The sequence below is a fragment of the Nycticebus coucang genome, chromosome X (assembly GCF_027406575.1).
Source record: "Nycticebus coucang isolate mNycCou1 chromosome X, mNycCou1.pri, whole genome shotgun sequence".
Taxonomy (NCBI): Eukaryota; Metazoa; Chordata; class Mammalia; order Primates; family Lorisidae; genus Nycticebus; species Nycticebus coucang.
The window spans coordinates 68,212,771-68,237,218 of record NC_069804.1 but is presented as its reverse complement, the minus strand read 5'-3'; the positions used below and the strand labels follow the sequence as shown (position 1 = coordinate 68,237,218).

The 24,448-nt window shown below is 39.9% G+C and overlaps 1 protein-coding gene across 6 annotated transcripts in view; it reads left to right on the top strand.

The window, feature by feature from the left end:
* Window positions 1-24,448, top strand: part of ARHGEF9 (Cdc42 guanine nucleotide exchange factor 9) — a 368,607-nt gene that overhangs the window by 237,302 nt on the left and 106,857 nt on the right. For all 6 annotated transcript variants that reach the window (XM_053579818.1, XM_053579819.1, XM_053579824.1 and 3 more), the window contains one exon: window positions 5,541-5,672. In XM_053579818.1, the coding sequence (XP_053435793.1) occupies window positions 5,541-5,672 (132 nt within the window). The remainder of the gene's footprint in view (window positions 1-5,540; window positions 5,673-24,448) is intronic.

The following is a 24,448-nucleotide window of genomic DNA, read 5'->3' as shown; positions in this document are numbered from 1 at the left end:
TGCAATGCTGTGTCTTTGAAGTAACAAGTCTATATCTAAATTAGACATTGAGACTACCTTAAGGGGTAAATCCAAATTCCAGTCAGTCAGTGGAGGAGTGTTGGGGAGTATCCCGCAGAAAGTAATAGGACATGGATGCTCTATGGTTTGATAATTCCTGGGAAAGGATACCCAACCTTATTGGTTCCTTGGTATACATTCCTTATGTGTTCCACCTGCCTAAGAAGTTGAACAAGTAAGAGGAGAGGTTCTGTCAAATTGCTGAAGGTTGCTGTGAACAAACCTTGCAAATCAAAAAAAAAAAAAAAGAAGAAGAAGCAGTGCTTGGTTGTCTCTAGTATACTTTTGCCTCCTAAGATGTTGGTAAAAACAGGGTGGCTGTCAAAAGCATCTGCAGTTTCATTTATCAAATGAAAACATTCTAGTTTCATTTATCAAATGAAAAAGATGAGTCATAAGGGGACTTTTCAGTGCTTAATCTCCCTTGGAGAGAAATTTGGAGGGTTGGTGGCATGCAGCCAACAGGTATCTGCTCAATAAATCAGAGCACTTATCTGGGTGCAGTGGCTCATGCCTATAATCCTAGCACTCTGGGAGGCATTGTGGGTAGAGCACCTGAGCTCATGAGTTTGAAACCAGCCTGAGCAAAGTAAGACCCTTTCTACTAAAAATAGAAAAACTGGCCCATGTTTGGTGGCACCTACAATCCCAGATATTTGGGAGGCTGAAGCAAGAGGATTGCTTGACCCTGAAAGTCTGAGGTTGCTGTGAGCTATGATGCCATAGCACTCCACCCAGGGTGACTAAGTGAGACTCTGTCTCCCCCCCCAAAAAAAAATTCAGAGCTAGAGAGCAGGAAATCTTGCTTTATATCAGAGCCTAAATTTTGCCTCAGCTTACTCCATTAATGTTCTAGGTAAATGTGCCCAACTTCAGTTACCATCAATGGGGACTAGGAGTTCCTAAAGTACCTCTACTTTTGCCCCATCCCCCAGGTTTTCTGAAAAATAAATGGATGCATAAAAGTGTCACCCATCCCTCTAGGTAGCAATCAGTACATTAGAGCAGTTTAGGAGAGCAGCAGAGAGAAGAACCTGATTCCAGAATACTATAGTTTCTGGGAAATTTCCATTTCTGATTTCTCTGATGATGAGATTTGGTTGAGCTGTCACTTTGCCTTCTTTCACACTCATTAAATCCACATGAAAGGAAGGAAAAGGAATGGAAAGGAACATATCCCTGACATCTTCTTTTTAATCTTTTTTTTTTTTTAGAATTTTAGCAGGAACCCAATGTCTAGGAGGTTGATTTGGAGTGGTTATGCTTTCCTCTTTGTGTCACCCCTGACCTCCTAGCCGTATTGTGTAACACTCAAGGGCCTATTCCAGTTTACCGTTGGATGATTGAATCAAAAGAAATTGGAGGAAACAGAAAACCCAACATGATAGAGGTAGCAAAAGTGTCTATTTAAAGGCCAGGCACAGTGGCTCGTGCCTATAATTTTAGCACTCTGGGAGGCCTAGGCGGATGGAATGCTTGAGCTCACAAACAAGTTCAAGACCAATCTGAGCAAAAGTGAGACCCTATCTCCACTAAAATAGAAAAAATGAGGCAAAAGGATTGCTTGAGCCCAAGAGTTGGAAGTTGCTGTGAACTGTGATGCCTTGGCACTGTACCCAGGACTACAGCTTGAGACTCTGTATCCAAAAAAAAAAAAAAAAAAGTCTACTTAAAAGCTAAACTGGCTTGATTAAACATATTTCTGAGACCAGAAGATCCAATGTAGGGCTGGATGGATTTATTTCCCTGCCATCCTGTCAGTAGGCAACACTGAAAACACACTGGATTAAAAGGACGGCATTTTCCTTGTCCTTCTTTCCCTGGATCTTCTTAGGCCACAGCCCTACATCAATTGGCCCATAATTAGAATGGGGTAAATTTAGGCAGAATGGGTTTAATCATAATTAGAATAAATTAGAATGGGTGAAGTTTCTTCTCTGAGGTTCTGGCCGCAGGGAAAGAAGGTGAAAGCTGGCAAGAAATATTTGGGTAGTTTTTGGTAGTCACATTTCACTCAATACCCACTGACTCATTTATTAAATAGATATTTATTAAGTAACTACTCTGTGTCAGGCCCCAGTATAGGTTCTGAACATACCTATATTCTGCAAATATCCCTATTGAATTTATATCAACAAGAGCGAGAGATAACAAACAAACATATGTATAATATATATTGTCAGGTAGTAATGGTGGCTATGAAGAAAAATAAAGTAGGATAACAGGCTAGAGAATGAAGAGGGAACATTTGAGAAAAGACCTAAAGGAGCAAACCATGTGGCTTTCATAGGGAACTGCCTTTTAGGCAGAGGGAAGAACACTGAAGCAATAGGGAGGTCAGGGTGGCCATAGTGGAGTGAACAGGGGAATAGTGGGGAACAGATGAGATCAGGAAAGCAATGAGAGGTAAGAACATGTTATCATAGGACCTTGGCTTTTATTTTGAGTGAAATGAGAGCCCCTGGAGGATTTTGAGAAAATATGTGACACTAGGAGACCTATGTTTTGAGAATCTCCTCTATGCCAGGCCCTTTGTATGGCCTTGGTTATCTAGTAAGGAGAGGTAAATTCCTAGAAGAATAAACATTGTAAGCAAAATCCTAGAGGAGTACAGTGGAACAGAAGCCCTGTGTTGGAGGGCAGTGAGAAGGGATTTCACTTTTGGGGGCGAGACAAAGAGATATGTGGGACTAGTGAGGCAGAGGATGTATGTTTAAGAGCTCTGAAAAATGAGAGGTTTCTTTCTCTTGCATAAACAGATTTGATCATGCTCTCAAGAAGTCATGTGAGGTCAAATAGGAACTGTTATATTATGCCATATAAATGAGGAAATAGTTTGAAAATTTAAGCTACTTTCCAAGGACACAAAGGAGAAGTGTTGGACCTAGAACACAGGTCTTTTGGAATTCTTAACCTTGGAAATCTTCCATGAAGCTGGTTGTTCGACTGGGTTGACAGGGAGCTCATCATTTTAATGTGGTATGGTGGTTAAAAGCATGAACTTTGGAGAGAGTCTGAGTTCTGCCTCTTTGGGCAAATTGCTTCCAATATCACAGACCTTGGTTTGGGAGCTATAATAGTGTATTGTTTATTGGATTTTTGTATTAATAAGAGATAGGATATAGCATCTAAAGCACACAGTAATAGTTAAGATAATAACTATCACTTATATAGAGCCTCCTATTTTTGCCCTGACAAGTGCCTTTGTGATACAGAAATTTTCCTCTTTCTTCTACACTTTTCCTACTCAAGGTGTACTTTCTTAAGCATCTTAGATGGGTTAATAATTTTCATAATACCAAAATGAAGTTGGTACTATTGTCCCTACTTTTAAAATAAGGAAATGGAGGCACAGAGAGAATATATGTATTACTCAAGGTCAGTCAGCTGAGTGAACATAGAGGTGTATTTTGTCAAGTTTTTTTGCTTGTTGGAATTAACATGTGGCAAGTATTTCATTTTTATTATTTATTTATTTATTTATTTTTATTAAATCATAGCTGTGTACATTAATGCGATCATGGGGCACCATACACTGGTTTTATAGACCGTTTGACACATTTTCATCACACTGGTTAACATAGCCTTCCTGGCGTTTTCTTAGTTATTGTGTTAAGACATTTACATTCTACTTTAAAATAGAATCAGAGTGCTTCTGGTTGAAACACTGTGTGACCCAGATAACACTGAGTAATTCTCTTTGTCTGATCATCTGCAGTTTAGCTAGTGGTACCTTTAAAAGTCATCTTGGCCATCTTTTATGGCATCGGCCCTCTTTTATGACTTTCTTTCATTTCATATATGTCCAAAGTAGACTGTGGTATATCTACTCTGCATTAGGGTGAGATGTGGTAAACTGGTACCACTCTCAGCTTCCCATCTCCCTAACAGAAAAGCTGTGTACTGATCCCTAACCATGAGGGCTTTTTCTCTCAGTACTTGGCCTCCAAAGATTCTCTGCTAATATATCATCCCTTCTAAAAGGAGTGTTTACCTTGTTGCTGGTATCCTGAGGTGGAGTTACAGCTGTATTTCTGAGCTTCTTTCAGGGTATTTTATTAGAAAATAATTCCACTGATCTCCCCTTTTCCTTTCCCTCCCTTAGACTGGAAAAAAGTAGTATGCTGTAGAACACCATTTCCAGATGCCCTTTCCTCTGGCCTACTACCCAGCATGGGCTGTATTTTCTTCTGATTATTTGTGGGAGAATTCAAGGGTCTCCATCTCTTACTTTACCTCGAAGCTTTTAGATGGAAAGCTATGATCTTAGCATCAGAATATCAGGGCTGAGACCATAAAAATTATCCTCATACACCACATTTAATATCTGGGAAATCTGAGACTTAGAGAGAGAAATGGATTGGTCTGCCAGTAAGATTTTGGGCTAGAAACAGTATAATGCAGTGGAAAGGATAAGCATACTCTCTGGAGCTGAACAGATTGGGGTTGGATCATGGATCTGTAACTAACTAGCCGGGCAACCTTGGCTTATCACTTGATCTCTCTGTACCTTGAACTGTAAAGTGGGAGCAAGAATATCTGACCCCCGTGGCTATTGTGAGGTTAGGATGCAATAGGGTAAAAGTATTATATCTATCACAATGTCTAACCCATACGGGTGCTTGGGAAATATTCATTCTTCTGCATCCTGCAAACTGCTCTTTGTTGTCATCATTACATAGGTCCTAGAACACTCACCCCTGTGCCCATGAGCTTTGGTTTGGTTTTCCTTGTGTTCCATGAGTTATGAGTGTACTTGTATTACTCTCCACTGAGATGTAACCTCCTTGAGGACAGGAGCCAAGTCTGGTTTGGCATTTTACACATATGAAAACTCTATTGAATTGAAGTAGCTAGTAGTGAAGTGTTTTGGTGCTTTTTTGGTGTTTATGTAGCAAAGAGGAGAAGTCGTTCCAGGTTCTATGGATAACAGCCCAAGGAAGAATGTGGTTGTGAAGTTTCTTTATTTAACCAATATATTTTACTGAACTGAGAGAAGAAAAAAATAATTAGAAGAAGGTGAATGGATCATCTTCCTCTTACTCTGTCATGATCTTCCTTTCTTGCCATCCCATGTCTCTGTACCCTTCTACTCATGTGGCAAGCAGAGAAACTTCTACCACCTGAGACCCTAGCAGGGGTTGAGAGAGTTGAGCAGAAAAGGAGATTCATAGAGAAGAAGAGAGGAGAGTGCATGGCAACTGGTATCTCTAGAAGGTAACTAGCATAAAAAAACTGTAGTATTCCTTGGTGGTAGAGCTATCATTTGGCTTCAGGGTGAACAAGAGAATAGGTCTTCCTAGCTGATGAAGTTGTAAAGCTTTTTGAGGATTCCTAGGATTCCCTCTTTCCCTCCTTCCCCACCAGGCCATTTCTGACTTCCTCCTTACCAAAAATATGCTTCGCCTTGAATGTTTCTAGGCAGGAAATGTGCCATCCTTCCTGCCTGGCTACCTCTCACCATCACTTGTCCTTTCCAGGGTGAAGACATCCTAGACAGGAGCTCGGAGCTGATCTACACTGGGGAGATGGCCTGGATCTATCAGCCCTATGGCCGCAACCAGCAGCGTGTCTTCTTCCTGTTTGACCACCAGATGGTCCTCTGTAAGAAGGTAACCATGCCACTTTCTTCTCTGAGCGAGATGGGCACCTTGGGGTACCAGCCCCTTTCTGTCATCCCCAAGCTCTCAAAAAATTGGGCACAAGCTATTGGGGGAAAGACAGACAGGAAATTGGCAACAGTTTGTATCAGGAACACTAGTGTGGAATGAATATTACAGGCAAGGTTGGCTTGTGGGCTGTGAAACTCTGTCTTTGTATCTTTTTTACTCTTTGCCTTCTTGACCCTCATGGTACTCCTTTTCAGTCCCTTCTACCCAGAGCTAATAGCCAGTTGGTTTGCATAGGTGTTAAAAACATTGAAATATTTCTATACCAGTTGGTAAACAAGCCACTTTTCCTCATTTATACTCTAATGGCTCTGGCTAAATGGCCTCTTCATATCCCAGTCATCAATAAGGGGTCTCTTATTTTTGCCCTGAAAGGTAGGGACCTGTGTAATACAGAAATTTTCCCCATTCTTCTACCCATTGCCTATGCAAGGTGCATTGGTTTCCCACAACTCCCAACCATGTTCTCACCCATTCTCCCTTCTTGGTAATCCATTTGAGGAGAGGTCTTGTTCTTATCATTTACCCTTCAATAACTCTGAATTTTGGCTTTTTGGGCTCTTCTCCTTGATGGGAGTGGAGAGAGAAGCATATGCTTTCAACATGATCCCTCCTTATGGAATACTGTTCCTCACATCTCCTTCCTAAATAAGGATAGGTAGTTCAGACAAGTTTGGGCTATAAGGACTGGCTGGGAAGAATTTTGGACCAGGCAAAGTAAAAGAGGAGGGAGGAACCAAGTGCTTAGAGTGACTTTCCAAATTCACTATCCTGTCACTAGCAGTTATGTGACCATTATTCCCCCCTAAAGTATGTTCATGCTCAGAACCTGGTTTATTTTATGGTCTCTCCACATCAGACCATGTTATCTGCCAGGTAAGGATGGGGCTACTTTAAGTATAATGTGAGACAGGGTTCTATAAGCAGTGGATATAGGAGACAGGGCCAGGACACAGAACAGTAAAACAGAGGCTAGGAATAAAGGGGAAGAAACAAGATTAATACTAAGCTCAGTTTAGGAGCTAAGGGAAAGTGGAGGATCAAGATAGAGTGATGAATGAACTCTTAAGCCAGCTACTAGAAGACAGTAAGTTAAGACAGGGCTGAGGGTTAAGACCAACCAAACTGGCAGGTTGGGGAAAGCAGGAAACAGGGATGAAAAGAGAGAGAGAGAGAGAAAGAAAGAATCCTTGAAGCAGACAGTTTCCCTCAGATGGGTGCTTTCTTGTTTCTAGCAAGAACCCATAGGCTTTTTTTCTCAGAGCAAATCTAGCCTAGAACCTGGATTTACTAACTTACCTGGGTCTTCCCTTCTCTTCTCAGCCTTTTGGCTAAGATCAAAGTGTACCTGGATCCTCCTCTCACTGGCTTCCCAAAGCATGAGTAACTATAGGCTAATTGTTCAAGGACCATTAAAACTATCTGATGTTTGTGTTGAGATTTCCATTTGGTGTCCATAATAAGTCTTTCCTATTCAGCAGATAGGGAGTTAACTTCTGATAAATGATCATGGGGCAAAAAGAAGGTAGGCAAAGAGACAGATATTTTGAGTTGTTTGGGGACCTTTTGTTATTGCTACAGAAGACTCTCTTCTTGAGATTGAGCTGGGAGGAATGGACAAGGGTTCTTGGAGGTGAAGATCCCTTGATAAAGGAAATCCACAATGAAAAGGAAGGAGAAGGGCCTGGACTAGGGTAAGTCAAATAAGGCTCTCACTCACCTCAGGCACACAATTTAAATGGATGCCCAAAAGTTCAATAATCCTTTTTACAAGGAAGAAAGCAGGTAAGAAAGATAAATAATCAAATGTGACTATATTAAGCTTTCTGATGAGTTCATATTTTCAAAGGAGGAAACAAGGGCCCCTACCTAGCAAGTGGCTAGATAATAATATGATTTCACATATATTTAACAGAAGTGACAAAAATAGTTTCGTGGGTCCTAGGAGTCAGTTTTAAAAATGCTTAAGGAATATCACTAATGTTTTTAAAGATCAGTTCAAATAAAGAAGAAAAAAATAAGTGATAGCCTGGCAACCTGCTTCTTGAGGCAAATGGTTGCTTTACTGTTAAACAGAGGACCATAAGTTCCCTATCAAGGGAAAGAGAGCATAAACCTCACTAAAGGAATCAAAGCCCAAAGTATCCAAGGTTGTAAGAGAAACATTTCATGGCTCTAAATTTTTCCTTCATGGGGTATTTATTGAGCCCCTGTTATGTGCCAGCCTCTGTTCTGTGTTACACTACAGTCTCTGCCTTCATGGGGCTTGTAGTAGAACAGAATTTAAGTGTTATGTACTTTATATGTATGTATATTTATATGTGTTTATTTATTTAGTTATTTTCCAGGAGCACTCAAATAATTCTAAGATATCCCCAGAGGAATTGCTGTGACAGAGGTATCCATCCTGTGGCCTGCAGGCCACATGCAGATTATTTGAGGACTGTTTTGCTTTTCTGTGGTGTTATGGGAGATATATAAGAATATTGTAGATAGGAAAATGTGCTAGTTTTCAAAGCAGAAAAAGTACAATCTAGAAAATATAGAATGACAATAAAATGGTAATAAATTAACATTTATTAAGTATATCTATGCTTCTTGTCTAAGAACTTTCTTTTCATTAACTCCATTTAATCTTCACAACAAATCTGTGAGGTAGATACTATTATTATTCCCATTTTAAAGATATGTAAAGTGAGATATGGAGAAGCTATGTATATAGTTTTACCAAAGTGGTACATGGCTGGTAATTGATAGAGCCAGGTATTGAATCCAGGTTAGGTGGTTCCAGATTCCATACTGTTTAACCTCTATGTCATTATAGAGCAATTGAGCTTATCAGAATTCCATAATATTGGTAACTTGTTTGTGAGCATTTAGAAAGAGATACAGTGATCACAGGGGTTCAACATTAGACCCCTAAAATTAGTCATGTCCCATTAAACTCCGTTTCTGGTTTTTTTTTTTTTTGAGAGAGTCTCACTATGTCACCCTGGGTAGAGTGCTGTGACATCACAGCTCACAGCAACCTCTAACTCTTGGGCTTAAGTGATTCTCTTGCCTCAACCTCCCAAGTGGCTGGGACTACAGGTACCCACCACAAAGCCCACCTATTTTTTTTGTTATAGTTGTTGTTGTTTATTAGGCCCCGGTTGGATTTGATCCCAACTGCCTCAGTGTATGTGGCCAGCGCCCTAATCACTGAGCTACGAGTGCTGAGCCCTCAGTTTCTATTTTGTCAGTAACTAAATTTGTTGATGAGAAAATTGCACTAGAAAGAGAATATCTGGATTTCATTTTGACATTTCTGATTCTCCCATGCTTTCATTGCATACAGAAGCAATGTTGAATGACAGATAAAGCACAAACTTGTGGTCAGACAATTCTGGGCTTAAGTCCTGTTCCAGCATTCAGTACTTGCATAATTTCAAACAAATGATTTTGCTTCCTGTACCTCCATTATATCATTTGTAAAATGGGGATAATAGTACCCCACAGGATTGTTATAAAGATTAAATGAAATCAGTGCATGTAAAATGCCTGATAGAACACCTGGCACCTGGTAGGTGCTAATTTATCTGTGTCTTACCCCACCCCTAACAAAGAAATAGGCAGCCTTATAAGATACCCAAATATGAGGTAGATGATTATCTGCCAGAGATAGTATGTATAGTAGACATTGAAACACTCTATCTGATCTCTCAACTGATCTCTCTCCAAGATCATGTGGCCAAGCCACAGAGTTCCTATCCAACTCTTAAGATTCTGGTATAATTCCCAGTCAGGTCAGCCAGTTTTGGGAAAACTTGCCCATTTTGTACATCAGGAGTTGGGACTGACTGAGCCATAGGAACAACTTGTGCAGCTTGTAGCTTGTTCCAGTGTGTGTGTGTGTGTGTGTGTGTGAAGGCACTTTTAAAATAGCAATTATAGTAGGTGGGAAAGACACCAGTGACTTCTCAATACTTCAGAACATTTTTAACTTTTGCTGTCACTCGTCTTTCCTTGTCAATTTTCTTTTGAAAAATCCAAATAACACTTTTTGTTCTCTTCCTTCTTAACTTCTGTGCTGGCTTTCTGTGCCCCTCTGTCTCATTGTCTTGTTATTTCAGTTTTGTATATGTTTTATTTTCTTCCTGATATGATTTTGGAAATTCTTTTGCTGCTTTTGGGGGGGGTCCTTTTATTTATTTTTATGGGTAATTGTTCTCACTTTCTTTTCCTTTTTTTTTTTGATATTTCAAATGGAAAGTATTTTCTTTATTTATAAAACTCTAACCTTTTATTCTTTTCCCCCTCTCTTTTATTATTTACTGTGGAAGGGAGTAGATCTCCTTATTTGAATAATCCACTGATGCTCCTTCAGCCTTGCAGTTGTCCCCAACATGCTTTTTCTGCATCCTCTGTCCTCATTGTTGCCACTCTAGATATGGGTGTGTCATAACTTCTTTGTATTCCTGCTGCTTTCACTATATTGTGGTGGATCAGAGGTGAACAGCATATAATGATGCTGGCCAGAGTACTTCCTCTATTCAAGGAGGTTTCTGCATTAGAATCATTTCTTCTTGCACTAAAGGGCAAGGCTTGGAGAATGAGCCATTTAGGACAACTCACAAATGTAACAATAGCAACAGTGATAAGGGTAGAGGAGAAAGAGGATGGAGATTTAAAACAAGAACACCTGGGTACTACACTCTGTACTAGTACTCTGTCCCTTACTAACTTGTCTAACCTGGAGCCAGTTCTTTAACTTCATCCTTATTTTTCTCAATGTAAAACTAAACTGATAATAATACTTATCTCAGGGGGCTTTGGGAGAGAATCATGTGAGACAATGGGAGAGAAGTGGCATAGGATGTAAGAACACAGGTATAAGGTTGGACTAGAAGGTACCAATCTCCTTTCTCTCATGAGCTGTGTAACGCTGGGCAAACTTTTTGTCCTCATAACTATTCTCTCATTTACAAAATGAGAATTATGATGTTATCTAGAAGGAAAGGAGGTTGTGAGGGTTAAATGAAATACAGGTGCAATGCCTGGTACATAATAAGTACTGAGTAAATATTAGCTATTGATACAATTATTGTATGTTCTATATTACTAATCATTTATTCAGCACTTTTTTTATTTCAAGGCAGTATATCACATTGGTTAAATAAAAGCACAGATTTTTCTAGCTGGACAACCTGAATTCAGAGCCTAGATCTGATGCTTAGTAGCTTTTGTTCTTGGGCAAGTTTTTTAACTATGTCTATAGTTCCTCATCAAATGGGGTTATTACATTACCTACATTGGAAGATCATTGTGAGGATCATTTAAGCTAATAAATGCAAAACATTTAGGACAGGACCTAGCACCTAACATATTAGTTATTCATCTTTGCTATTATTGTTTTTATTTATTATTTTGTTATGATTATTAAACATTCACTCTAGATACTAGAATGCAGCAATGAGCAAAATAAACCCAGTCTCAGTCCCATGTGTCTTACCTAGCATCTGGAGGGAAAAACCAGGGGTTGTCTAGGCTACAGGAGAGTCACCAGGGTCCCTTCTATGTGGGCAGGGAGGACCTTACTGACACAAAAGTAGAGCAGGATGCAATCCTGAACAGTTTCTTTCCCCAGATTGCAGTTTCTGTCATGTGTACAAAATGTCCTGAAGTATCTTACTAAACCCCAGAAATACCTGTTAAAGCCAAATTGAAATAACTTGGAGTTATTTTAACTATGTCAGGGATGGGGATAGGGCCAGAGCCAGATGTCTGTCTGTAAACTATCAGGACCTGCTTAGAGTATCATTAGCTCCCTTAACATCCTCCAACTTGAATTAGCAGAAAGGAAAAGGAAGAAGCCTGGCATTTTATTATAAATATTAAACTTTATTAGTGAGGAAAGTTATGATAATCCAAATAGCATCTTTTTGAGCACCTACTCATCATGTTACTGTGAAGGCACTCAGATCACCATTAATAAGTGACATGTGGGCAGCCTGATACCAATAGAACCACAGGCACTAGGGCTTAGGAGGGCTTTATCTCCTTGCTATGTGCGCAAGATGACTAGAAAAAAAAACTTCTGGTGCTTTTTAAGCTGCTTTTCTCTGAACAACACCTGAATGTAGCAGAGGGTTGAATGTGATCCCTGAATGCAAAGAAGGCAGAGCGCTCTCAGAGAGAGCATCTAAATAATCAGAGAGCCTAAATAATCAGACAAAACTAAAAACTCCGAGGAGAATGGTGGCTAAGTGTGTTGACTGTGTAGTATGTAAGGGTCTTCACGGTTGTTCTTAGAATTTAGAAGAAGGGAAGCCACATCAGTTTGGGCTGGGGAGGTGGTCCATTAAGGGAAAGCTTCTTTGGGGAAGAAGAATGTGTGAATTTGAACTAGAAGTCTAAAAGGATTGGAATAGGAGGTGTGGTTGATCCTGGTAGTAGATATTACTAAGACCTCATGCATCTTTTATTTGGTGAGTGGGTGGCAAATACTGTTTGGCAAATACTACCCCTTCCCTGAAAGGGTATATAGAATTTACAAGAACAGTGGGGTAGCTACGTAAATTAAAAATATTCTGAAGCACTCTTGCTTAGCTTATTTGTACCTAAAGTATTTATTTGGAAAATTTAAAAGAACTAAAGGAGGTTGAGCAATATTTTCAAGTTTATCAAACAGGGTATTTAAAGGCTATGAAACACTGGCATAGAAGTAAGAATGCTCAGGCCTGAGAATTCTGGGAAGATGGCTGACTGGTAGCAACCCTCAGCAGAGGCTCCTAACCAGAGGGAGAAAAACTGGATGGAATCCGACTCTATGAAGCCAAAGGTGGGGAGCTGAACCAAGGTAGAAGTTCAGCAAGCTGTAACTTCAAGTTAGAGGATTCAAGAAAACAAATTATAGGGGTAGAGGCAAGATGGCCGACTGGAGCCAGCTTTCCACAGAGGCTCCCATCTAGAAGGAGAGTTAAAGGACAGAAGTTTAGCAAGTAAGCTGATGGTTTGGAGCTGAGCCAAGAGAGAAGTTGAAGAACGCACATCAACCTTGCTGAGGCTAGGTTGCATCCTTGCAACCCCAAGGATGCAAACAATAGGTACAAAATCCATTACCAAGTGGACAGGAGTCCCCTCCCCCATGAGAACGCCTCGCAGTATACTCCACACAAACAAGCGAGCAGAGTTCAAGCATCCTCCCATTTTATCCCATGGTAGAGCCCCTCTAAAAACTGGACTTCTTTCCCCGACTAGGGTGCCATGGCACTCTCCTGCCTGGGATAAAACTGTATAAAATGATATATATTCTCTACCTGCATTTATGAAGTTCCAGCACTCACCTCCACTCTCACCCCAAGGTCTGGAAGCCTGTCCCCCATGGAGTCCAGATTCTTGGGCATTTTCTCAAGAGGTGTGGACATTGTGTGGGCTGTTGCAGGTCTGTGCTGATTCTGTGGCATGGGGATAAGGAGAAAACTGTGGACTGAAGGAACCATATAGGAAAGGGACAGGCAGTGCCCCCTGGCACAGACCAGCAGAGGCAGCAATGGGAACAATAGGGCTCACACCCATGGGGATATTTTAGAAGGACACTTCCTGTTTCTCTGGGCAACCAGAGAAAGCAGGGAATCTTCTATGGGGGCAGACACTGGCAGAAATAGGTCTGGGATGGTAATTCAGGCTCCATGAGTAAAGGGTATGACTGAGATGGTACAGCGGGATGGAGAATTGAAGATGCGTGCGCAGAGATGGCATATTCCCAGGGCAGGGCTGAGCCAGGATGGCTGTTGTGAGCCTAAGAAACACCCAGCCCTCAGGGGATCATACCTGAGACAAAGGGAGGTGGGCAGAGGCTGGAACTTAGAGCTGAGTGTGAGCTCTAACCACGCCCACCCCAACACAGACTGCCAGGGAAACAGAAACACCAGCTCTGGGCAATGGCACAGACCAGGGCTGTGTCGCACTTTCTGTGAACTCAAACAGTGCCTGATCTGCGGGGGAATATAGCCAGGGCAGAATCACAAATTCTGCACAAATATAAGTGTCAGCAACATCAATCAGGGGTTGGGCTGGAACTGAGTGAACTGCCCCAGCTTTCATTAACCACCCGAGGTTGTCGGGCCTCAGCTTCCCCTGCCAGACCGTGGCAGAGTTAGGAGGCCTGGCTGAAGAGACATAAGATCTCTCTGTGACCCAGGAAGGCTCAAACCCCTGGAGCATCTGCTCACTGGAGGTAACTGGGTCACAGCCCTGTGGATTTACCAGTGACTGGGTGTGACAGAGGTGCAAGGTAGGGAAGAGGTATCAACCTTCCCAGACTAATTCATTTTTGGGGGGACTCCTTCTGACTCCATGGAGCATCAGAACAAGTCATACTCGAGCTGCCAGCAGACCCCTGCTATCTAGTTGCCGGAGACCTTTTTAACTTCCTCATGAGAGACTGGGTGCTGACTGGGACAATTGATTTGGATCTCTCGGACTGGACTAATCACCAGAGGACTATCCAAAGTAGTACCCTGTTGTGTGGTTGTGGGAAGGTTTGATTTTCCTTTTCCAGTTGTTGCCCAGGGGGGTTGGGTGACTTAATTGCTGGGTTTCTCCACAGCTGGGACTTCATCTCAGAGTAACTAATTTGCTAGGGTAGGACAGAGACCAGCTCAAAACAAGACAGAGCCACTTAGCCCCACTACACCAAGTAAGTCCCCAGTGTCTCAGGCCGTAGCACTGTATGGGTCCTTTGCAAAGATCTAGGGTAAAAGTTACAGACACCAAAGGGCTGGTTAATCACTACTCCAGGAACCCCCCAACTCAACTTCACCTTTTCTGCTCATCTAGCCAAATTGTATGAAATAATCATGGGGAGGAATCAGCAGAAAAACTCTGGTAACATGAATAACCAGAGTAGATCATCTCCCCCAAGGAACGATATGGCGGATACAACTGAAGATCCTATTCATAGAAAAATGGCTGAGATGTAAGAAATCAAATTCAGAGTTTGGATTGTAAGTAAGATTAATAGAATGGAGGTCAATTTAGAATTATAAATTCAAGGAGGATTTCAAAAGGTATCTCAAGAATTCAATGAATTCAATGACAAAATCACCAAAGATTTTGACACATTGAGACAAGAATTTGCAGCCCTCAAGATCTGAGAAATATAATAGAATCCCTCAGTAACAGAAAGGAGCAAGCAGAAGAAAGGATTTCTGATATTGAAGACAAGCTTTTGAATGCTCCCAAGCACTCAAAGAGGAAGAGAAATGGAGAGGAAAAATGGATCATTCTCTCAGAGAGCTCAGGGATAATTCAAAGAAAACTAATAATCACCTTATAGGAATTCCTGAAGGCAACGAAGTCTCTTTACAAAGCACAGAGGCCCTTCTTCATGAGATTGTGAAGGAGACTTTTCCAGACATGCCAAGAGATTCTGAAATTCAGATAGCAGACAGTTACAGAACCCCATAAGGATTTAACCTGATTAAGACAACCCCCAGACACATCATAGTTAACTTCACTAAAGTTAATATGAAGGAGGAAATTCTGAAAACAGCCAGATGTAAGAAAACCATAACCTACAAGGGAAAGAATATTAGAATGACTACAGATCTCTCTGCTGAAACCTTTCAAGCTAGAAGAGGGTGGACATTGACTTTTAATCTTCTAAAACAAAATAACTTTCAAACCAGGATCCTATATCTAGTGAAACTGAGTTTCATTTATGATCGAGACATTAAATAATGACATTGATGCGTTGAAGAAATTTGCCACTACTAAACCAGCTCTCCAGGATATTCTCAGACCTATCCTCCAAAATGAACAACAAAATCCTCCACCACCAAAGTAAACTCACTCACAAACTTTTGATCAAATTACAGCTTCCACAGTGGTGAATGGATTAAAAACATCCACTGGACTTTTGAAAAACTCTATACCTAAAATATTCCCTAGCTTATCAATATTCTCAATTAATGTGAATGGCTTAAATTGCCCTCTAAAGAGGCACAGATTGGCTGACTGGATACAAAAACTCAGGGCAGATATCTGCTGCATACAGGAATCTTATCTTACCTTAAAAGATAAATATAGACTCAGGGTGAAGGCATGGTCATCGATATTTCAGGCAAATGGAAATCAGAAAAAAGCAGGTGTTGCAATTTTATTTGCAGATACAATAGGCTTTAGACCAAAAAAAGTAAGGAAAGATAAGGATGGTCACTTCATATTTGTTAAGGGTAACACTCAATATGATGAGATTTCAATTATTAATATTTATGCACCCAACCAGAATGTGCCTCAACTCTAAAAGACGTGAGCAACTTGATTTCCACCTGCTGCATAATAGTTGGAGATTTTAGTACTCCTTTGGCAGTGTTTGATAGATCCTCCAATAAGAAGCTAAGCAATGAAATTTTAGATTTAAACTTAACCATTCAACAATTGGATTTAACAGACATCTACAGAACATTTCATCCTAACAAAACTGAATACACATTCTTCTCACCAGCCCACAGAACATACTCCAAAATCGATCACATCTTAGGCCACACATCTAACCTCAGCAGATTTAAAAGTTTAGAAATTATTCCTTGCATCTTCTCGGACTATCATGGAGTAAAAGTTGAATTCAGTAACAACAGGAATTTGCATAATCATACAGAAACTTGGAAGCTAAATCACCTTATGTTGAATGATAGCTGGGTCAGAGATGAGATCAAGATGGAAATTACCAAATTTGGGGGACAAAATCATAATGAAGACATGAATTGTCAGAACCTCTGGGATACTGCAAAGGCATTCCTAAAAGGGAAATTTATAGCACTGCAATCCATCCTCAAGAGAATGAAAAGAGGAAATTAACAACTTAATGGTACATCTCAAGCTACTGGAAAAGGAAGAACATTCCAATCCCAAACCCAGCAGCAAAGTCATGGAAAAAGCCCAAGTGCCCATCAATTCATGAATAGATTAATAAATTGTGGTATATGTACACCATGGAATATTATGCAGCCTTAAGGAAAGATGGAGACTTTACCTCTTTCATGTTTACATGGATGGAGCTGGAACATACTCTTCTTAGTAAAGTATCTCAAGAATGGAAGAAAAAGTATCCAATGTACTCAGCCCTACTATGAAACTAATTTATGGTTTTCACATGAAAGCTATAACCCAGTTATAACCCAAGAATAGGGGGAAGGAGGAAAGGGAGGGGAGGGAGGGGGGATGTGGGCAGAGGGAGGGCGATTGGTGGGATTACACCTGCGGTGCATCTTACAAGGGTATATGTGAAACTTAGTAAATGTAGAATGTAAATGTCTTAACACAATAACTAAGAAAATGCCAGGAAGGCCATGTTAACCAGTGTGATGAAAATGTGTCAAATGGTCTATAGAGAACCAGTGTATGGTGCCCCATGATCGCATTAATGTACACAGCTATGATTAAAAAAAAAAAATCAGCAGAAAAGAAATAACCAAAATTAGAGCATAATTAAATGAAATTGAAAACAAAAGGATTATGCAACAGATCAATAAATCAAAAAGTTGGTTTTTTGAAAATGTCAGTAAAATAGATAAACCTTTGGCTAACCTAACCAGAAAAAAAGACTAAAATCTCTAATTTCATTAATCAGAAATGACAAAGATGAAATAACAACAGACTCCTCAGAAACTCAAAAAATCCTTAATGAATACTGTAAGAAAATTTTTTCTCAGAAATATGAAAAACGGAAGGAAATTGACCAATACTTGGAAGCACACCACCTTCCAAGACTTAGCCAGAATCAAGTGGAAATGTTGAACAGGCCTATATCAAGTTCTGAAATAGCATCAACTATACAAAATCTCCCTAAAAAGAAAAGCCCGGGTCCAGATGGTTTCACATCAGAATTCTACCAAACCTTTAAAGTGGAACTACTAGCTATGTTACTCAACCTTTTTCAAAATATAGAAAAAGAAGGAATACTCCCCAACACATTCTGTGAAGCGAACATCACCTATTCCCCAAACCCGGAAAAGACCCAACAAGAAAAAGAATCTTCTAGACCAATATGACTAAGGAATATTGATGCAAAAATATTCAAGAAGATCCTAACAAACAGAATTCAGCAACACATCAAACAAATTATACACCATGACCAAGTGAGTTTTATCCCAGGGTCTCAAGGCTGGTTCAATATATGTAAATCTATAAATATAATTCAGCACATAAACAAACTGAAAAACAAAGACCTTATTATTCTCTCAATTGATGCAGGAAAAGATTTTGATAATATCCAGCATCTATTCATGACCAGAACATTTAAGAAAATTGGTATAGAAGGGACATTTCTTAAACTGATAGAGGCCATCTATAGCAAACCCACAGCCAACAATGTGTTGAATGGAGTTAAATTGAAATCATTTTCACTCAGATCAGGAACCAGGCAAGGTCGCATATTGTATCCTCTTCTTTTTAACATTGTAATGGAAGTATTAGCCATCGCAAAGGATGCTCAGGCCTTTATCTGATGGACAAGGTTGGCCCCATGTCCTGGAAACTGCAGCTTTATGACCATTTTACAGAATAAGGCTAACACTCCTCATTCCATAGTTCAGAAAATTGAGGCTCAGAGAGGTTAAATAGTTTGTCCAAATCCATGTACCTGGTACATTAAACAAAAAGGACTCAAACTCTCACCTGAAAGCTATAACCCAGTTACAACCTAAGACTAGGGGGAAGGGGAAAAGGGAGGGGAGGGACGGGGGATGTGTGTAGAGGGAGGGGGACCGGTGGAATCACACCTGCGGTGCATCTTACAAGGATATATGTGAAACTTAGTAAATGTAGAATGTAAGTGTCTTAGCCCAATAACTGAAAAACGCCAGGAAGGCTATGTCAACCAGTGTGATGAAAATGTGTCAAACAGTTTATGAAGCTAGTGTGTGATGCCCCATGATCATATCAATGTACACAGCTATGATTTAATAAAAAAAAGAAAAAAAACTGGAAAAATAAAAAAAAAAGGACTCAAACTCAAGGCTTTGTACTGTATCTTGTGCTTTTTCCTCTGTTCCATGTTGCTTTCTAACTTTTGATAACTTTTCTGTTTGAAAAACAGAACTTCTTGAAACAGTAGGTTATCTTTAATCAATTCTGTTGCATCCCTACACTGGGCTTGTGGCTAATCAAATTCCTGAAAACTCACATTCAACCCTGTGGAGTCAGGAAGATCATGCAAAAGGGAGAACTTTATTAATCTCTCTATCTAGCCCTGTTTTCCCACTATAGAAGCAGAAATTCTCTCTCTAGCTGCTTGTCATCCTTAAATATCTAAAGAAATAATAGGAGATTCTGGAATGTAGCAGCAAGATGTCATGTGCTTCTTCTTAAGAGAGACCCAAGATATGGATTAAATTCCCATGCTTCATCTGGGAAAGAACCCTGGAATATAACAGAGAGTCAGCCTGACACTGAGGGCAAAGGAAGAGCAATCAGTGCAGCCTAGTGGGGGTAGCTGAGAGTCTTGAGTGGCCCCTAGACCCAGGGAAGGGTTAGGTGAAAGACCCTCAGGCTTCTACATTCCAGTTGTGGATATTTACAATCCTACCTACACAAGAGTTCCTCCACCCTCACAGGCTTCTATATTTGTACAGGGAACTGCCTGAAGATCATTACTATGACACTATTCAAACTTAAGTGGAGTTCCACAGTCTTCTGAACACTGGACCCCAGACAACTACAGTGCAGAGCCATTCTGGGAGTCTATCCCCCATGGTCCTGAGCCTTGTCCTGGCATTGCCTTTGCAGATTACTGGGCCAGTGAGGGAGATAGGAATATGGGTATTCATGTGTGTCCCCAAATATACGTTCTACTGCTGCAGCTGCAGGGGGCTACAGGACTGAGGGTTGTTTGTTGGGACCACACACTTCATGCCTCCCTCTGCAGGCCTGCCCCAGAACTGGCCACCTGACTGCTCCCATGGAGAGGGGCATACACTTCCCAGCAGGAGGTCCACCGTGCACTGTCATTGACATTGACCTGCTTGCATATCCTGTCCACAGGTTTCTACCATAGCATATAAATTAGGAGGTTCATTGACATGGTCCTGTTCCCCCAGGACTCAGTCACATCATTCAGGGGCAATAGGTATGAAATCTGTGGTCTGATCTCAGCTGGGATAGGAGCTCCCACAGTCAGATATAAGGGTATAATGGTAGGATAATGGTAGGATAATAGTGCTGTAGCTTGTAAGCAGGAAAGTCCCTTTCAACTTGAAGTCTAGAGGGGTCACAGGAGGGGCCTGGGAATGGTGTGGCCTGAAATTCATGTATTCTGTCCCTGAAAGAAAGGCTTCTGGCCCAGGATGGCTTCCCAAACAAAATACAAACTACTAGAGATTAGCCTAGCTGGTTGGCCTGCTGCTGGCTGGCAGATGCTGGAAAGAGGAAGATCTATCAGGTGAGAGCAGTGGGAGCTGAGCAGGTCCCACCACTGTGTGCTGAGCTGTGGATTCCATTCTACACCTCTCACTCCTTGCAATTTCTTTGGTGATAAAGGTTTCTCTACTGTCCCAGAAAGCTTGACCCAGTGGCCTGGGAACTGCCCCCCAAACCCCCATTGGACTTAGCACTTGCACCTGCCTTTAGGAACCTGGAAGCAGACTTGTTAAACCCAGCCCCAGCCAACCTGGTTTTTCTCCTCTACCATGGTGGTGATGGTAGAGATGGACCCTCCAGGATGGAATCCCCAGTGAGTTCCAAGGTCCTGCCCATAGTCTGGGAAATCCACATATTTCTGATTAGTTAAGGCTATACGTAAATCTCACAAACACCACCACAAGTGGCTCACTCCTACAGGTATCTTCTATTGGCAAGAAGATCAAATTGGATATCCCATCATAACTTTTTTTTTTGGTCTTAAGACTTTAAATAGTTTTACCTGAGATATTGTGTGTGTGTGTGTGTGTGTGTTTATTTCAAAGTATTACAGGAGTACAAATATTTTTTGTTTACATGGATCATTTGTATAATGCTCAAGTCTTGGTTATAAGCATGCCCCTCATCCAGATACTGTTCATTGTATCCCTTAGGTAGATGTTCACACATCCCCTCCTCCTCCTCTCCCCTGTTTGGTCTCCATCAAGTTTACTTCCCTCTGTGCGTATTTGTGCTCATTAGTTAGTTCGAGTTAAATAGGGAATACATGTGGTGTTTCCTTTTCTATTCTTTTTTTTTATTTTTTTGTTTCAGGTTAATGTGAGGGTATAAACAACTAGGTAAAAATATTTACATTTGTTAGGTAGAGTCCCTCTTGTAGTTGTGTCCTGCACCCAAAACATGTGCCATATACTCTTACATTATGCTCATTTAGTGTGAGCACATTAACCTCCCTCCATCCTTCTTCCTTCCCCACTTCTTCATTCCCCCTCCCCTCAAACTTGAATTCAGTTGAGTTTTTCTGTTATGTGGGTGTGTATGAGATCATCTACTGGCTTTGTATTAGCATTGAGTTCATTACATACTTGCTTATCCATTCTTGTGATACTTTATTAAGAATAATGTATTTCAACTCCATTCAGGTTAATACGAAAGCTATAAGGTCTCTACCTTTCTTATGGCTAAATAGTATTCCATGGTAAAATATACCTCAGTTTGTTAATCCATTCCTGCATTGGTGAGCATTTAGTTTGTTTTCGTTTCTTGGCAACTGTAAATTGAGCTATGGTAAACACTCCAGTGCAAATGTCTTTATGATAATTTTTTTTTCCTTCTGGGTCAATGCCTAGTAATAGGATTGAGGGATCAAATTGGAGGGAATCAACTGGAAGTCTAATTTGAGTTCTTTGATGATTCTCCATGCTTCTTTCCAAAAAGACTGTATTAGTTTGCACTCCAACCAACAGTGTAAAAGTGTTCCCTTCTTTCCACATCTGCACCAGCATGTGTAACTTTGGGAATTTGTGATATGGGCTATTCTCACTGAGGTTAGGTGCTATCTCAGGGTGGATTTGATTTGAATTTCTCTAGAGATGATGAGCGTTTTTTCATGTTTGTTAGCCATTCATTTGTCTTCCTCAGAGAAGGTTCTGCTCATGTCTCTTGCCCGGCAAGGGATGGGATTGTTCACTCTTTTTTGTTGATTAATTTGAATTCTCAGTAGATTCTAGTTATCGACCCTTTGTCAGATTTTTAACATGCAAATATATTTTCTCATTATGAAGTTTGTTTTTTTTTCTTTAATTGTTGTGTCCTTAGCTGTACAGAAGCTTTTCAGTTTAATTAAGTCCAATTTGTTTACTTTTTTTGTTGTGATTGCCACTGATGTCTCCTTCATAGAATCTTTCCCCAGACTGGCAATATTAAGATTTTCTGTCACACTTTCTTCTAGTTTTATTATTATTTCATGTTTTATATTTAAATCTTATATCCATCTTGAGTCAAGTTGTGTAAGTGGTTAAAGGTGCTGGTTTAGTTTCAGTCTTTTACATGTGGTTATCCAGTTCTCCCAGCACCATGTTTGAATAGTGATTTTGTCACCAGTATATACTTTTGTTTGGTTTATACATGACCAGATGGCTATAAGAGACTGGTTTCCTCTCTTAGTTTTCTATTCTGTTCCAAATGTCTATGTCTTTATTTTTGTGCCAATGCCATACTGTTTTGATCATTGTGGACTTGTAATATAACCTGAAGTCTGGTAGACTGATGCTTTTGGCTTTGTTTTATTATTATGTATTAATATATTATGTATTACCTTCCCTGTACAGGTTTTGTTGTGGTCCATATGAAATGAAGAATATTTTTCCAAGTCTTCAAACTATTATGTTGGTATTTTAATGGAGATTGCCTTAAATCTGTAGGTTGATTTGGGTACGATAGACATTTTAACAATGTTGATTCTTTGCAGGCCAGAATATGGTATGTTCTTCCATTTGTTAATGTCTTTTGCTATTTCTTTTCTTAGGAATCCATAATTCTCATTGTAGAAGTTCTTCACCTTAAATGTTAGGTATATTCCTAGACATTTCATTTTCTTTGATGCTACTATTAAGGGAATTATGTCATTGATTTGCTTCTCAATTTGGTTGTTACTGACATTATCCAAAGGCTGCTTTTTAGAGAGGATGCTGAATTTATCAAATTTTCTTTCTGCATCTAGTGAGAGGATCATATGATTCTTGATTTTTCTTCTATTGATATAATGAATTACATTTATGGATTTGCATATGTTAAATCAGCCTTGCATCCCTGGGATCAAGACTACTTGATCATTATGTATAATTTTTTAAACTTGTAGCTGTAATCATTGGCTAAGATTTTATTGAGTATTTTTGCATCTACATTCATTAGTGAAATTTGTTTGTAGCTCTCCTTTTTAGTGGGGTGTTTTTCTGGGTTTTGGTATCAGGATGATGTTTGTTTCATAGAAGGTGTAAGGTAAGGTTCCTTTTTTCTCAATGTTTTGGAATAGGTTCTTCACTATAGGTACAAAATTTCCTTTGATAGAATTCTGGTGTGAAGTCTTCTGGTCCAGGGCTTTTTCATATGGGAAGATTTTTTATTGTTTCTTCATCTCAGTGTTTAATGTTGGTCAGTTCAGAGATCTATTTCTTCCTGGTTAAGTCCAGCGAAATGGTATGATTCAGGTTTTGGATGATTTACTACATATTGTTAAATTTCTGAGCATAGAATTTCTTGTAGTAGTCTGAGATAATCCCCTGTATCCCTGTGGTATCTGTTGTTATTTTCACTTATTCATTTCCAATTGAGGTTATTGGAGATTTTACTTCTCTGTTTCTAGTTAATCTTGCCAAAGGTATATTGATTTTATTTATCTTCCCAATGAACCCACTTTTTGTTTAGTTAACTTGCTGAATGACTCTTTCATTTTCAAATTCATTTATTTCTGATTTAATATTGGTTATTTCTTTTCTTCGGCTAGGCTTGGGATTGAATTGCTCTTCCTTTTTCATTTATCCATAAAATGATTCTTTGGATTGTTGATGTGCTGTCTATCTGGTTTTTGCAAGTAGGCATCTAATGCAATAAATTTTCCTCTTAGAAATACTTTTGCAGTATCCTACAGGTTTTGGTAGCTTATACCTTCATTGTTGTTATGTTCTAGAAATTTAATAATTTCCTTCTTTCATTTTTTTTTTTTTGAGACAGAGTCTCACTTTGTCACCCTTGGTAGAGTGCCATGGTGTCATAGCTTATAGCAACATCAAACACCTGGGCTTAAGCAATTCTCTTGCCTCAGCCTCCCAAGTAGCTGGAACTATGGGTGCCCACCACAAGGTCCAGCTATTTTTAAAGATGGAGTCTTACTCCAGCTCAGGGTGGTCTCAAACCTGTAAGCTCAGGCAATCTACCCACCTCATCCTCCCAAGTGCTGGGATTATAGGTGTGAGCCACAGCACCCAGCTCATTTATTTCATCCTTGACCTAACCATCATTCAGCATAGGGTTTTTTAGTTTCCATACTTTTTTATGGGGATGAAAATTTTTATTGGAGTTTACTTCCGACTTTATTGCCTTGTGGTCTGAAAAGATACGAGGTATAATTTCAATTCTTTTAATTTTATTGAGGTTTGATTTGTATCCTAGGATGTGATCTACTTTGGAGTATGATCCAGGGCTGACAATAAGAACATATATTCCTTAGCATTGGGATGGTGTGTACTGTATATGTTTATTAAGCCCATTTGTTCTTGGATCTCGTTTAAGTCCCTTATATCTTTGGTTAGTTTCTGTAT